This window comes from Zingiber officinale, chromosome 2A, assembly GCF_018446385.1.
Source record: "Zingiber officinale cultivar Zhangliang chromosome 2A, Zo_v1.1, whole genome shotgun sequence".
Classification (NCBI taxonomy): Eukaryota; Viridiplantae; Streptophyta; class Magnoliopsida; order Zingiberales; family Zingiberaceae; genus Zingiber; species Zingiber officinale.
The window spans coordinates 125,848,480-125,866,093 of NC_055988.1; the positions used below are offsets into that span (position 1 = coordinate 125,848,480).

At 38.9% G+C, this 17,614-nt stretch overlaps 1 protein-coding gene across 1 annotated transcript; it reads left to right on the plus strand.

Moving 5' to 3' along the window:
- Positions 1–443: 443 nt before the first annotated feature.
- On the plus strand, positions 444–2,723 carry LOC122039991 (LEAF RUST 10 DISEASE-RESISTANCE LOCUS RECEPTOR-LIKE PROTEIN KINASE-like 1.2). Its single transcript, XM_042599385.1, has 3 exons — positions 444–1,304; positions 1,391–1,633; positions 1,725–2,723. The coding sequence occupies exons 1-3, from the start codon at positions 479–481 to the stop codon at positions 2,660–2,662; spliced, it is 2,007 nt and encodes a 668-aa protein (XP_042455319.1). The 5' UTR covers positions 444–478; the 3' UTR covers positions 2,663–2,723.
- Positions 2,724–17,614: the final 14,891 nt, after the last annotated feature.

The following is a 17,614-nucleotide window of genomic DNA, read 5'->3' on the forward strand; positions in this document are numbered from 1 at the left end:
TTTTTTTGAGAATGTATTAAAAAAGGATGGTTCCCAAACAGTCATATTTTTAAACCGAAAATTACTGGTCATATTTTGTGGCAAACATCCAGACGTATAAATTTATAATATTCGTCTGGACGGGAATTGCGAGACACATCATGCTCCATGTTTATCTATGACCCATGGAGCTCATTTAAAAGGAACCCGGTCAAAGGTTTCCAAATCCAACAATCGACAATGACATTCAAGGTCAAATCGACCACGTTGAATCGACGAGTTTTCACCTTCCACCGCTCACTTCATCCAAAGTCCAATCGCCAATTTTCCAATTCCGCAAGGATTCGATCGAGCTCTATCCAAATCCTGTGATCGTCGGGAATTTAATTAAAAGTCAACAGAACACCTTTGGCCTTTAAAAGTCCACCTTTGCCTTTGTGAAAGTCAAACACGAACCTGCATAATTAAACGACGGAAGGGGCGAACGAAGGAGAAGAAGATGATCGGAGAGAGAATCACCATGTGGCTGACCAGGAAGAAGCTCTGGATCCCTGCCCTGTTCTTGCTCCTTTCCTCTCTGCAACCAGCAGCGCCGGAATCCGCCACGCCCCGTTTCGACGACTGCGCTCCCCAGCGATGCGGCCGTCAGGCGGTCAGCTACCCGTTCTGGATCATCGATCACCAGCCGAGTTACTGCGGTTCTCCGGAGTTCTCCCTCACTTGCCTCAATGACACCGGCGACCTCTTCTTCACCTTCTTCAACATCAAAGTCTACGTGCTCCAGATCTTCTACTCCAACAGCTCCGTTCACTTCACTCTCGGCGACGCCAACGACTCCTGCGCCTTCCTCCTCCGCATAAACACCTCCGGGGTCTTCCCTTTCAGCGTCAGCAACTCCAATAAGAGGATCTTCTTCCTCTACAACTGCTCCGGGCCCGAGAGCGCCATCCCGAGGAGCTACCAGAACATGTCCTGCCCCCGGTTCGATACCTGGGTCCTGTTCGGCGGCGAGTATGACCCCGTCCGTACGCGCTCGCCGGACCCGAACTGCACCGTCGGCCTGCTGTCGGTGATGGGCGACTCTAACATCAGCGCCGGCAGCAACTACACCGCCCTGCTGCGAGCCGGCTGGATGGCGAATTATACCGCGAGGGATTGCAGCAAGTGCGCCGCAAGCGGCGGCCGGTGCGGCTACGACGCCAACAACACCACGACGAGGCAGGGCAGTATCTGCATCTGCCCCAATGGAGTCCATCTCGGAAGTTGCAGCAGTGAGTATATATCTGCAGGGAAGAAGAATTCGCATAGGATATTGTTAGCAGCGGGTAAGGGAAGCTCTTGCTCGAACCCCCCTAATCCCATCTCAAGCCTGGTTTTTCGTTGACGATCGATATATTCTCTTCTGATACAGTTACTTCTGGATCTGCCGGATTCCTCGCTTTCACGTTCACCGCCATCTTTCTCGTTTGGAGATTCACGAAATCCCAAAGAAACTCAACGCTCAATAGAAATATTACTTCTTCATTAAAGGATTCTGAAATCCAAGATCACTTCCAGACGCATGTCTTCTCCTACGATGAGCTCGTGGAGGCCACCGATTGCTTCGATTCCTCGAGAGAACTCGGAGATGGAGGCTTTGGCATAGTGTATAAAGGTGGGCTTCTAATCTGAGTGCTGCTTAATTGAACAAATATTTACGCCGGCCGTCGGCTGAATCTTGTTCTTTCCTTAATTTTGCTATTTAGGGAAACTCCGAGATGGTCGGACGGTCGCCGTCAAGCGATTGTACGGGAAGAACTATAAGAAGGTGGAGCAATTCATGAACGAGGTCAAGATCCTCTCCCTTCTCCGCCACCAGTTCCTCGTCAGCCTCTACGGTTCGACCTCGCATCGCAGCCGTGAGCTCGTCCTCGTTTATGAGTTCGTACCGAACGGCACGGTCGCCGACCACCTCCACGGCCGTCGCGCCGCCGAGCGGGTTCTCACTTGGCCGATGCGCCTGAGGATCGCCATCGAGACGGCCGACGCACTTGCGTACCTCCACGCCGTCGACCCTCCGATCATACACCGGGACGTCAAGACCTCCAACATCCTGCTCGACGACGGCTTCCGTGTCAAAGTGGCGGATTTCGGGCTCTCGCGCCTGTTTCCGTTGGACGCGACGCACGTCTCCACCGCCCCGCAGGGCACGCCGGGGTACGTCGACCCCGAGTACTACCAGTGCTTCCAGCTCACCGGCAAGAGCGACGTCTACAGCTTCGGGGTGGTGCTGGTGGAGCTCATATCGTCAAAGCCGGCGATCGACCTCCGGAGAGAAAATAGCGAGGTCCACTTGGCTCACATGGCGATCGCTAAGATCCGGAACCGCGAGCTGGTAGATTTGGTCGATCCAGAGCTCTGGCGGGCGTCAGACGAGACGGCGAGGATGAGGATCGCCATGGTCGCAGAGTTGGCGTTCAGGTGCTTGCAGTCGGGCGGCGACAGGAGGCCGGCCGTCAGGGAAGTGCTCGAGGGACTGGTGGCGATCGAAAACGCGGCGTGCGATTCCGGTGACAAGGCGGAGGACGCTGCCAATTGGCTGCGAGATGATGCCAGTTTGATGCACAACGTCGGGATGTGCTCACCGGACACGGTCGCCGGAAACTTGGTGAGTCGATCCACTGCGTCTAGCGCTAGCCAGTGAACGATTGGATCGGTCGCAAGAATCAACCCGAATTTGAATGAAAACCCAGGAAGAACCGATCAAGCGGTTGAAACTTGATTGAATTCAATCTTACTTTTTTTTTTTATAATAATAATAATAAATTAAAAAATAAAAACCATCTTAGTTTTTTTTAATAATCATAAGTATAGAGGCATCCCGTCCAACTAGTACCGAAGATGAATCGCCTAATTCTTATATTGGCCATCAGATAAATTTGTAATTATAAGTGGCTCTTCCTCTAGTCTCATATTTTTTATTTTACTAGAAAAAAAATATCCTATAATAATATTATATGAATGTCTTGTCACTGTAATATGGCCCGTGGATAAAAAATAGATCTTACTTTTGATTCGTCTATTGCATAAAATTAAAACATAATTTATACATTTCTTGAAATTGACTTTCATAAAATTTATTACATTTGTCTGAAAGTGATTATAAAAGGCCGTTTAACAGTCTAAGATTCTAGATTTATTCCACAAAAATATCACACGCTGAGCAGTTCAGTATTCCAAATTTATCATTCCATTAAAAAGAATATATCCTATATTACATCATAATAATTAAGAATCAAATCATATACATATATATTTGAGACTTCTAAACTGTCTTTTCATTCTAGTGTAGCCTGGGATATTACATTTGAAATTCCGATATAGTAACAAAGGATTCTCCATCCTTTCTATGTATATATTTGACTTTCATAATATTTTATTTAAAAATTATATTAAAATTAAACGTTTTAGAAACCAAACATGACTAAATTAGTTGTATTTTGACTAAATTAATTATGCAAGCACATGGATTTTTATGAGCAGTTCTGTATGATCAAATTCATTATAAAATTTGATGGTTAACAGGACTGTATCTTTTTAGTTTCTCAGATTAAATCAAATCGACTCCTAACTTGATAAATTAAGAGATGATTTTTTAAAATAAATTAACATATGACTTTTTTTTTTATAGATACTGATCTAAAAATATTTGATTGATGATGGTGAATGTTTTCTAATTTATACTGGATAAAATTTTTTTATAAGATCGGATCATCGATTACTCTCAAAATTAATCAATCACTACCATTGATTTTTTATTTATTTGGTAATAGATGAAAATTTTTTATGAGACTAAGAATTAGTCAATTAATAGTTATAATATCTGTCATTAATTGATTACTATACTATTATAGCAGTCAATTAGTGGCTGTTATACAAATTTGAATTTATTATTTTGATAAAATTTGAATAATTTTAATTAATTTGGTAAAAAAATTATATGAAAATACTTTATATATATATCAAGTTGAGTTAATTTTTATGTTTTACTAACTATTCCGTAATTATTATACATTATATAGTTTAGCTACCTATATCATAACTACTGCACATTAGAGTAGTTATGTGCTAGTGGTTACACCCGCTAAAAAACTAAATGTGTTTTTTATCCGAAAAATATAATGGAGTGATTTTTTTAAAAAAAATTTTACAATGAGATACTACTGGAGCTGGGATTAATTGGATAGTAAGAAATAGATATTTGGATTAAAAAATATCAGGTCGGTAATTAATTGGATACTTGGAGCTAGGATTTTTTTTTTTTTTTTTTTAACATGAGATATGAGGTCGGTCATTTTAAAATTAGTCAGCTAGTAAGAGATGGATACTTGAATTAAAAAGAACTTGATCATATGATTGAGTTGTTAAGCCTTGAAGCTATTAAGTATCCTCTAAAGCATTAACTTCATTGTGGTGGTTCATAAGCTTAATTTTGTTTAGACTTTATTATTTATTACATTAATTATCTATTTTGTAACAATTTATTTATTTATTTATAATCTAGATGTTATTTGATAACACATGTCTATTTGTGACAATCTAAACATAATTTGGTGACTAGATATATATATATAAAATTATTATCCTGCACATTCTTATATGGGTGATTGTGAGCAACAGCTAATGTGGCGAGCCAATATGGATAAAAATCTAATATTTTCTCCTTCTCTTCAAAATGTGCAAATATATTTTGGCTCTCTCTCTTCCTTTCCCTTTGTTCCCGTCACTGGTTTTCAAAACCAATGCTCTAAACCTTCTTCCCCTCTAACACATGTTTATTTGTGACAATCTAAACTTAATTTGGTGACTATATATATATACAAAATTGTTACTCTACACATTCTTATATGGGTGATTGTGTGCAATAGCTAATATGGCGAGCCAACGTAGATAAAAATCTAGTATTTTCTCCTCTTAAAAATGTACAAACATATTTTGGCTCTCTCTCTTTCCTTCCCTTTGTTCCCATCACTAGTTTTCAAAACTAATGCTCTAAACCCTCTTCCCCTATCATCCTACTCCTCTCTTTCCCCACGTCAGACCTTAGACCCAGACCATCTTCTTCAGTGATCAACTAGTGTAGAGTCAGTTAGAATTTTCATCCAACCTGTACTGCTCATATCCCTCATCTCCATTTTCTACTCATGTTTCTTAATGGTGCATTCCACGGGAGTTTATCAAGAGCTGGAATGCGCCATTTTGAAAGACAAGCACCACTCGTGTGCTGGCTGTCTTCAAACTGATGGTTTTGAAAGCGGCGTCGGTCAACGATGTGTTGGTTTTCTTTTAAAACCAACACCAATGTGGTGGTTTTGTGTTCAATTTTTTTCCCAAATCGAGCAACAATATGTTGGTGTTGAAGGATCGATAGAAAGTGAAGGGGGGGGGGGGGGGGGGGGGAATATCGTTCTTTAAAAACTTTTCTTTTCGTATCATAAAACCAATCAAAGTAAACAGCGGAAATTAAAATAGATGACTTAGGTGATTACTTGGTTCAGAGCCTACGTCGACTCCTACTCCAAGACCCGTGATCCTTGACCGCATTGTTGGACAATCCACTATAATTTTTCTTTCCGAAATCTTCAGAAAGAAGCAATGCGTACAAATACAAGTAAAAGATAGTAAAAACCTACTATCTTCTTTTCAATTTAAGAACAAAGCAAACTTAAATAAATATACTGACAAAAGTGGAAGATGAAACTTGGTCAACACTTGAATGACACAACAACTTGCTTGAAGATGAGTAGCAGAGTAGCAGCATAAGTAGCTTTGCACAACGATGAACTAGTGAATTGATTCGTTGCTTAGCCTCGGACATCGAGCTCCTTTTTATAAGAATAGTCAATGTTCGGTTGACCGATCCTTGGGTTCGATCGGCCGAACCTGCTCCCTTCCTTCTTCGTTGAGATTCGATCTTCGGGCGTTGATGGCATTTAATGGTTCGATCGATCGACCACCTTGTTCAGTTGATCGAATAGTGAATTTCCTTGTTCATCGAGATTCACACTTAATGCTTCATTAATGTAGCAATCATTCAGGCAACCGATCTCTACGTTCAGTCGACCGATCAGCCTGACTTCCTTCTTTGCTTTGGGTCGAGTCTGCTATCTGCCATGTCATGATTGTTCAGTCGACCGATCTGCTAGTTTGATAGACCGATCAGGCTTTGACTGGACTTTTCCCTTCTCTGGTCTAATTTATGATTTGAATCAACTTGGTTTCATTGACCGATCCTTGGGTTCGGTCGACCAATTAGGCTGAACCTGTAAAACATAGTTAACTAAAAATACATTCCTGCAAAACAAATCTTAGCACAATATAGTAAGATGCATGAGTAGTAATTGATAGTAACACTTTCTTGATCTCAACTTAGAAATCTTCTTGGTTTTTCAGTTGGATCAGTGACCTAGGGTTTGTTCCCTTCCGGAACACGACCTCACTATCGCTCCTCCAGTTGCTTACCTTAACCTACTTGTTAAACCTTGGTCTTCTAGACCTATTTGGACTTTTTCGCTTACCATTGGATCAGCCACCTAGGACTTTCCCTCGATCTTTGGTCTTCTAAACCTATCAAGCTTCCCTGCCACGTGTCGAATCCTCTCAACCCACTTGGTCTTTCCACCTGGCTTCCACGATCTACTAAGTCTTTCCTGCCTAGTCGTGACTAGAGCTTTCCCTGTTGAGTAAACAACTTGCACACTCAGTCAACTTGTTAGATCACATCAAGACTTAATTTGAACCATTGACAACAAAACTCAGGTTTGATTCTGGTGCACCCTGCATTAACAATTTCCTCTCTTTTGATATTTAACAATCAAGATTCACAGTTAAGTTAATATATGTAAATATATAAGTAAACAAGCATTTGTTTTTCATTTTACTCCCACTGAGTTTAACAACTCCTCCTGAAATACTATCTCTCCCTCTTTAACACACATCAAAAATAGGGGAAACATAATAAGAGATTTGAAACATGGTTTTGAAAATAAGATATTGATAAAACAAACTAAATATCCAAGTAGACCTTTAAAAGCTTAGCAACATTTAGAAACATGGTTGTAAAGGAAGTTTGATTTTTTTTTTTTTGAAAGTTTAAAAACTAAAAAATATAAATATTTGAAAAAGAACATAAAGTTAATAATTTTGAGTAATGGAATTTTAAGACAAAAGAATTTGAAAAGGTGTTAAAAATTTGAAAAAAAAAATTGATAAGTTAAGTTTTAAAAATTTCGTAGAATTTAAAATTTTATTAAGGCAAAATAATTTTGAAAAGTTGCTAAATTAAAGAATAATTTAAAAATTAAATGTAAGTTTTAAAGATTTGAAAATAATTTTAAAAAGATTTTTAAAGATAAAATTCAAAAAAGAAAAAAGAAAAAATTGGGAAAATAATTTTGAAAAAATAATTTGAAATATTTTTTTATTTTTACTTATATTATTTTATTTTTAATGCTCCCCTAAAATTGATAAGTATCTAAAAGTCCAAGCATGAGTTTTAAAAATTAGAAAAATGTCTTTATGATGAAATGTCCAATTGTCATACTTAGCTAACTATCACAAGATAACGACTGCTGATTGAAGTTGGTCAATTTGAGCATATTATTCTAACTAATTTGTTACTAGTTAGATTACCCAAATTGATCAATATATTTTGTTTAAAGATCAAATTTATAGCAATGCACTGATTTAATCATCTGAAATCTTAGGCTAAGTCCTAAGCATCCCACATCATTCAAGGTTTTAAAATACACAAGCAAGATATCCTACTGTACTTGTGAGATACTGTTGTTAAAACTATAGGAACATGCATTTCTACGATAAGACTTAGACTACTCTAAAAAGATAAAATATTTTAAAATTTATTGTGAAAACAAACTTTGAAAAGGAGAATTTTGAAAATATAATTTTGAAAAACTATTAGCAAAAATTGTGAAGACATATACTAAAGGAAAGGACCTATTCTATAGGATATTTGCATAAACAATTAAAGAGCAAATCACATAGATAAAAAGTACGCATAACCAACAAGTACCAAATGTAAGGGATCGGTGGCCGGGTAGAAGGGGGGTTGAATGGATGGCACCCCCAAATCGATCACTTCCTACGTATTCGTTAGTTGCACAGTGGAATAATATAAAATTAAAATACGAATACAAAAGCTAAAAACAAAGAAAGGAAATGCAAACCAATACACGTCAATATAACGTGGTTCGGAGATAACTTGCTCCTACTCCACGGCTGTCCGTAAGGTGGACGATCTCTATCCTTCGATGGATTAGCCCCCGACAAACTCCGACTACTCAAGCAACTCCTTGTGGGTGGAGAAACCTCACCACAATACCAACCAAGAACACTTGGACACAAGAGAACCTTGAGCACTTTGGTGACTACTAATTAGGCTTTAACCAAGTCTAATCTTATCACCTTGGTCGGTCATCCCAAGCTCCTTCTTCTAGAGCTTGGAAGAAAATAACCCTGTTGTTTTACTGTTACCAGTCGACTGGTGCCACCCCAACAACTCTCTACCAGTCGACTGCTACAGTGCACCAGTCGATTGTTACAGTACACCAGTCGACTGCTACAGTACCCATTGACTACTACAGCCCCCCCCGGATTTTTTCCCGAGTACAATCTCTCATGCACTCGTACCCTCATGACTCACTTGACTCTTCTTTGCAGCCTTGACCTCTTGCCTTCAAGCCTACTTCCTTTGGCTCTCGTCCCTCGGATGCATCCAAGCCCACGGCTTATCCCCAATGTCATCTTTAGCGTATGCCTCGAAGCCACTTCCCTCGGCCTTTGTCCTTGCTGCCTTGTCCACGGTCCCTCGGATGCTCCATCCTTTATCGGATCCGAAGCCATCAAGGTGAGTCATATGTGTATCCTGTAAACCTGCACACTCACATACACATATCAAATAACAAGGGTAAACATAATTTAAACCCTTTGCCAAAACACCAAAACACATGGTCACACGGACCATTGGGATTACTCTAACAATCTCCCCCTTTTTGATATTTGGCAATACGTTTAAGTTAGGGAAAAAAAATAGCAAATAAACATGCTAAAAATAATGGACTTACGATGCCAAGGCTATACACTTGGACTTACACCGCCGAATGGACTTACGATGCCAAGGCTGCATACTTGGACTTACAACACCGAATGGACTTACGTTGCCAAGGCTACACACTTGGACTTACACCGCTGAATCAAAATGCAACATGCATTGGAACCTATCCCAAGGCTCCCCCTACATCTAAACTCCCCAATGAGCTAAGATTTTACCACATGGATATTTTAAGATCCTATCACAAGGCTCCCCCTACGCAAAGCACTTAAGGTTTTCCCAACTAAACCTTACTTCTCCCCCTTTGCCTAACATTCAAAAAACTCTCCAACAATATCCCAATTGTTGAAAACATGTCATTCAAAATGACCCTAAACTCATGTATTTATCCCCTATAGATCTCATACATCTAAACAAGTTGACATAGTCAAGAACAACGCTGAAAAATAAGTTCAGGCTGGTATCAACCGACTGCCCCCTGGTAGCAGTCGACTGCTCCCCTCGACACAACCTTACAAAAGCATTTTATGGTCGAAATCTACTGTTACCAATCGACTGGTACCGGCATTCGTAGACTGACCTTATCAAAATGAGCTTACAGAAGCATTCTATGCTCAAAAACACTATTACCAGTCGACCGGTATCTGCACCAGTTGACTGGTACCCTATTTCTGCAAAAATCAACCTTTTCTGTCCAACTTCAAAAATGCACCAGAAATTTCACAGAACTCCAAAAATTCCCAAATTTTGTGGAGAGGTCTATTTTACGAGTTTCTACTTGGAAAAAATATATTACAAAATGTATCTATCACCAATCCTAAGATTGACACAAAATCCAAAACTAGCTAAACGGTTCAATTAACCATTGACCTAAAGTCCTAGTTTTGGCTTCCTCTTGATGTATTTACCCATACCAATCCATAATGCATCCCTAGCATTGGTTTATATGACATCTTTACATCCAAAACCAATTATCATGCTATATTACCCCAAATGTCATATTTCTTGCATGAAACACAAACCATATGTGTCAAATCTCTAAGTAAGAGACTCATGTCCATCTCCAAACCATTTGGCACACTCCATGGCTCCTCTAAACTCCCAAGTAGTACCCACCTGAGATCCATTGGGCATGGGTCCCAACTTGACTCTTTGAGCTCCCCCTAGAGCTCTTAACCTTAGCCACCTCCCTAGGTGACTCATCCACAATTGCTAGGCCACATCGGTGCACCTCTGGTGACACTTGGCCTACAAAACTAACCTTGGAAACCATGTCCTTGGTTAATTTCTTCTTACCATTAAATTCTCTTGCCATTTATTGACTTCTCCTTGCTATAGTCATATGCAACTCTAGCATAAGACTTTCCCTTAGCCTCGGAGAACTCTCCCTTGCCATAATCATTTGCCACCCTAGCATATGATCTCTCATTGGCCTTAGAGGGACTAGATCGGTATCCCAAAACCAATCTATCATTGTTGGGTTTTTGGCTACCCAACATCATATTTAATTCCTTAGATCCAACATTGAATCTCTTAAGGAATTGTTCTAACTTATCAAGCTTTTCCCTTAAAGCTTGATTCTCCTTCTCTAGGTTCCTAACCCTAGAGTTAATTTGTCCAAATTGGACATTCCTAGACCTACCCATTCTAGGCATGTGTCTCCCCTTCTTGGGATTAATGCCTTGGTTTTCCTTAGGTCTACCATTTCTAGGTTTATCATGCATGACTTTCCTAGGGCTTTGATCTACATTTTCCCTATTTCTATCATGATATCTAAAGCTATAATTTTTCATTGCTACATAATGATTATCATTATTTTTCTTACCCTTTACCTTTGGAGCTCCCTCTTGACATAGGCCTCCATTATTGCTCCACTTCTCCTCCTCCTTCTTCAAATGCGCCAACTTCTTGATTTCCTTCTTCTTTGGGCATTTGGTGTGGTAATAACCTCGCTCACCACATGTGAAGCACACTATGTGCTTCTTCTCCTTCTTCTTCCTTCAACTCAAATTAGATTTAAAATGAATTGAATTGAGTTTAGGAGATACCTCTTTCTTACCCAATGGACATCTACTCTTGTATTGTCCCTTCTTATTACACCCGAAGCAAATTATGTGGTTCTTTGACTTCACTTTGGTGGAGATGCTTGCAAGGTTAACTTCCAAGACTTCCTCTTCACTTGTCTTGGACTCTTCTTCAACCCTTGAGGATGTTGATGATGCTTCCTCATCCTCCTTCTCCTCGGATGAGACCGAATTCACTTTCACTTCCTCTTTTGATGTTGAATTGGTCTCCGCATCCGATTGGTCCTTCTTCTCCTCTTGGACCACTTCATCACTTTCTTCAAATCTTTTCTCCTCTTATGTAGGTATGAGTTCCTTCCCTAGAACTTTCTTCACTTTGCTCCATAATTCGTGGGCATTTTCGTATTCACCTACATCACTTAACACATTAGAAGGCAAAATATCTACCCAAAATTGATATTACCTTATCGCTTGCCTTTGACCGTGTGGTTTGCTCTTTCGTCCAATATCATGATCGGAGCTTCTTTCCTTTCTTATCTTTTGGGACTTTGAACGGTTCCTTGATCACCATCATGGTATCCCAATCCGTGTCGAAGAAGACCTCCATCTTCATCATCCAATAGGTGATGTCCCATAAACCTCTACCTTCAAACTCTGGCGATTCAATCAAGTCAGTCATCTTCTTGTATTTGCTCTTCTCAGCGATTAGTCCGGTGAAGTGCAACCTTTGCTCTGATACCACTTGTAAGGGATCGGTGGCTAGCAAGAAGGGGGTTGAATGGACGACACCCCCAAATCGATCACTTCCTATGTATTCGTTAGTTGCACAGCGGAATAATATAAAACTAAAATATGAATACAAAATCTAAAGACAAAGAAAGGAAATGCAAACCAATACACGTCAATATAACGTGGTTCGGAGATAACTTGTGTTGGTTATTCCTAGGAAGATCTTATTGGATCCACTGTACAAAATTTTGTACAAGTATCGCGAACCTTTCCTAAATAACATATTGTGTTCTTTAGAAATTAAATTAGGAATCGCAAACGGAACTTAACATTATTGATTCCAAATTTAATTTATCTGTTCTTAATGGTTTAGACTTGGATCGCAAGCGGAACTTAACACTATTGATCCAAATCCACCTATGTTATAAATTCAATTAAATATCAATTTCCAAAATTGGCTTCCAGGTTAAACATGGTGAGACACTAGGCCTTCTTGGATATGGGAGCAACCACCACTTCCTAGACAAAGCCTTTTAAGAAAAGCTAATATTTAATTTCCTTATATAACTCTAGGTTTAACCAAAAGAACAATCGAACCACAAATTCGAAAAAAAAAAAATGCAAACTCGAATCACAAATTCGAAACTCTAGAATCATATGCCTCTTGTGTTTGGAGTTCATACAAAGAAAAGGTAGTATGATGCGGAAAATAATTACTAGTTATACCTTTCTTTGTAAGTAAATAACCTCTTGATCTTCTACCGTATTCCTCTTCTTATCTCGGACATTGTGTGGGCAACGATTTACCGAGATGAGAACCACCCAAGCCCTTCTTCTCCAAGCAAGTTTCGGCCACCATCAAGTCTCCAAGAGATGTAGAGGTTCGGCCACCACCACCAAGCTCCAAGGGATGCAAGAAACAAAGCCTCCTTTCTCTCCTTCTCCTAGCTAGAACCGGCCACCAACAAGTGCTCCAAGAGAGATGAAAACCGGCCACTAAGGAAGAAGAGAAGAGGAGAGGAAGAAACTCTAGGACCGGCCGCCACCAAGGAAGAGAGGGAGGAGAAATAGAATAGAGTTGTTGTCTATGAAGGCACCCCTACCCCCTCTTTTATAATCCTTGGTCTTGGCAAATAAGGAAAATTTAAATAAAAACTTCCTTATTACTTTGCCATGAAAAGGAAAATTTAATTAATTAAAATCAAATTCCTTTTCTTAAAACCATATGGCCGGCCACCTTAAGAGCTTCCAAAACTAGGTAAGTTTTAAACAAAATTAAAACTCCCTTATTTGTTTCCAAAAATTTTAAAAATAAAATTTCTCTAATAATTTATCCCTTCATGGTTGGTTATAAAAGAAAATTTCTTTAAATTAAAATCTCTCTTTTAAAACATGTGGATGATTTCCAAAAAGGAAAGTTATCTCTAAAATTAAAATCTCCTTTCAATCTACAAATAAGGAAAGATATCAAATCTTTTCTTAATCTTTTGTAGAAACTTATAAAAGAGAATATTTAATTTTTAAACTCTCTTTTAAATCATGAACATGGTTACAAAAAAAGAAAGTTTTCTCAAAATTAAAATCTACATTTCAATCTATAAATAAGGAAAGATTTCAAGTCTTTTCTTAATCTTTTGTAGAAAGCTATAAAAGGAAAGATTTAATTTTAAACTCTCTTTTAAAATCATGGAATCTACATAAGAAAATTTTTAAATAAAATCCCTTTTATTTTATATGTGGCCGGCCAAACGTAGCTTGGACTCCAAGCTAGGGTCGACCACTAATCTTGGCTCAATCTTTGGGTTTTGGCCGGCCCTAGCTTGGGCTCCAAGCTAGCTTAGCCGACCACCAAAGAGTGGGTAAGAAGGTGGGTATAGGTGGGTATAATTCTCTATATACAAGAGGCTACGATAGGGACCGAGAGGAGGAATTGATTTTGGTCTCCCGATGAAATTAAGCTTCCCGTCTTCGCCCCGAACACCCAACTTAATTTCATCAATAATAATTCATACCACTAAAGAATTATTATTGAACTACTGCACCAATCCCAAATTACATTTTGGGCTCCTTCTTATTATGAGTGTGTTAGTCTCCCTGTGTTTAAGATGTCGGATGTTCACTAATTAATTGAGTTACTGACAACTCATTTTAATTAATATCTTAGTTCAAGAGTAGTATCACTCAACGTTATCATCATGTCAGACTAAGTCCACCTGCAGGGTTTAACATGACAATCCTTATGAGCTCCTCTTGGGGACATTATCAACCTAGATTACTAGGACACAGTTTTCTTCTATAATTAACAATACACACTATAAGTAATATCATTTTCCAACTTATCAGTTCTTTTAATTTATCGAGCTAAATCTCACCCTTTGATAAGTTAAAGAAATGGATACTAAATATATGTGTTTGTTATTATATTAGAATTAAGAGCACACACTTCCATAATAACTAAAGACTTGTTCTTTTATTAAGTTAGTATAAAAAGAACTTTCCTTAAATAGTCCTGCTCAATACACTTATAGTGTACTAGTGTAATTTATTAGTCAAGATAAACTAATATCTAATTACACTACGACTATCCCAATGATTTGTTCCTTTCCATCTTAGTCGTGAGCTACTGTTTATAATTTATAAAGAACTGATAACATGATCTCCTGTGTGTGACACCACACACCGTGTTATCTACAATATAAATTAATTGAACAACTACGCTTAGCAAATAAATATGGACATTTGACCAATGTGATTCTTATATGTTTATATAAAAAGCTAGACTTTTAGTATATACTCTAACAGTATTTATATGTTTAAAATTATTCTTCCTCTGTTATCAAACTTGTTTTTTTAATTTTTTTTATTTATGGTGGTATACTGCCTCCTTCCTGAATTTATCCCCTTTTCATAACTGGCTTTCTCTTGTTCACCTTATCCTAGCATGTCAAATATTCCCCGATCTATTGTTGTTAGCTAACTATATTTAAATAAGGTTCTAATTTTTTATCAGTACACTATAATACTCTCAATCTTGACCGGTCTATTATAACCGCCCGATTTACCATTATGTTTGCAAATATCGTCCAATACTTGCCTAGATTTCGTCCAATCTAGTATACTTGTCCAGGTCTATTGTTTAATCAGATAGGTAGTCTTAAGCTACCCGCTCGACCTTATACCCGACCGATTTTCCCCCATACCTCCTTGAATCTTTTAAGAATCAGGTGCGGAAAAGAGGAAAACCTATCGCATTTTCCGAGAATGATTGCTGAGCTTATCACCCTCTCCTTGTGATCTAGCCTTCTTTTCGAATTTGATTCCATTCCTCGATGATATCACCTCTTTATGGTAATTATAATTCCGTGTGTTCTTCTTTGTTGGGTTTATACTGTTTCTTTTCTTACCCTCTTTTGTACCTAAGTTCTGCACGAACTATCATTGTTCTTTGGGGTTCTCCTTTTTCTAGTTCTTCTTCCATCTTTGTTTAAGGGTTTTTGGTATAAAACATAGAGGAAGGGAAAAAGGTTTAAGACGTTATCTTCTGCTCCCAGCCTATCCCTTCCTCTTCTTCTTCCTTTGTTAGCCTTCCTTCTATTATTCATCCATGGCCACTTCTTCCCCAACGCAGTTTCTTTCGTGTGCTTCTTGCCTTATCGATTCAGAGGAGGTGGAATTGAAAATGAACTATGGTTTTCCCTCCTATATGGTTCACCCTTCCTCTCATAATGGTCCGCATCTCCCTCCTCCAAGAAGTATATCTATCTTTTGGGATCAAGCTTTACAAGGTTTCTGATTCCCTCTTCATCCCTTTTTTGCTAATGTTAGTATCTACTTTGATATTCCTCTTAATCAGCTTATTCCACAATTTTTTTCTATCCTTGTGAGTTTTGTTGGGGTATCCAAACTACTAGATTTTCCTTTATCCCCTCGCCTTTTTCATCACTTCTTCGTTCCCCACCAAATAGACATTGGTATTTTTAAGTTTCGGTCTCGTCCTAAAGCTATTTTGTTTAGTGGGATTCTTCCTCAAGAGGAATGGCGTCATAAATTTTTCTTTATGCATCTCCCTTCTCCCCCTCCTTTTCCTATCAACTGGATATACGATCTCCCTTCAGTTCCTAGCACTAACAACCTCCTTACTGATCCCTCTGTCTCCTCATCCTTATCCAAGTTAAAGGGGGCCAAATTTTGTTTACCAGCCTTGATTGTTGAGGGTCTAATGTTTCCCTTTGGACTAAGCCCCATTGAAACCCCCTTGGAGGTTTCTTTTGGTATGCCCATTCTCGACTATGTTTATTAGCTATTTGCTAACTATTCTTCCTACCGACACCTGATTCTTATGTTTCAGCTGATGCTCTTCTACCTGCTTTTATGTACAAGAATACCACTATGACCAAATCTTTTTTGAATAAATTTGGAGAAAAATTGCTACAGGCTCGTCGAGCAAATCCTACCATCTCTACTCTTGGCTTATTATCTGAGGAAGAACAAGCAGCGGAAGCTCCTGCTTTCCCGGAAGAGGAACAACCTTTTGTTGCCATACACAAGAAACCCAGGCTTATTAAAGAGGTTTCCTTTCGTGATACCTTTGGTACTTTCGTGCAGACCCCCATCGTTCCTTCAACTATTTCTTATGAGAGAGGTAAGAAAATAATGCCCCCTACTCACCTTATCCCCAACCTTTCTCTTAATATGATGAGACCAGGTCTACTTATTCCTTCCTCTTCTAATTTTGTTTCAGCTGCTTCTGCTTCCCTGCTAACTACTACTGCTTCTGCATCCTCTCAACCTATTCCCTTGGTCTTACCTCCTATGACCTCTGGACTGCGAACTAAAGGAGCATCCTGCAAGAGATCTTCTCCGAATCCAGGGCTATCAGCTATCTGTCCCTCAACAACTGACTCAACTCTCCTTGCTTTGCCATCTTTCATCCCGTCTGGCTCTTCCTCTGTTGTTCCCATTTCTACTACTTCCCTTCCCTCTCTTCCTTCTTCTTCTACACGACCCTCTTCCCCTTCTGTCCCCACATCTCTTTTTAAGCAAGATTTGGGTTTGCCCTCTCAACTGGGACAAGCCTCAGATCCTCCTATTTGGGGCTCTATATAGCTACAAGGTCTGCTGTCTGAATCTTGGCTACATAGCCAAGAACTATTAAAAGGCACCAGTATCTTAAGCCGCGTTGACAGTCATAGTCATCAAGTCGCTGTTGTAAATATTTTTAATTATATGTTGTTAACTTCTTATCATTCCCTCTAACTGTATTATTATTTTGTTTAGTTCTTTGCCTCAAGTTTTCATTTAGACCAACTGCTCATTGCTTTGGAAAAGGATAACAATAAGTTAAGGGCCCAAGTAGAGGCACTGAAAGCCACTCTTCCTCCTTCCCACATTGATCTTACTCAATTACGAGAGAAGATAGCTTTATAGACTCAACAAATAGAGGTTATGAAGAAGGAACTGCAGCATCAACAACAATTATTAGAAAACAAAGAGCTTGAAAGGAAAACCTTGGAGTTACAAGTGGATCGATTGAACTCTAGCCTTCAGGTGGACACTGCTTTGAAAGACAAAACTATTTCAAATGTTTCCCATAAAAACATTGTCTTAGGAAAAGTGGAGAAGCTTCACAATATCTTTCTTTCTGAGCAAGCTCAAGATTCAGCATCAAAAGAGTTTGCTCTTCTACAAGAACAAGAACAGAGAAAGGCTCAGGATGTAGAGATATCCTCACTCCAAAAGGAATTAGAGCAGCTTAAATTAGAAAGAGACACTT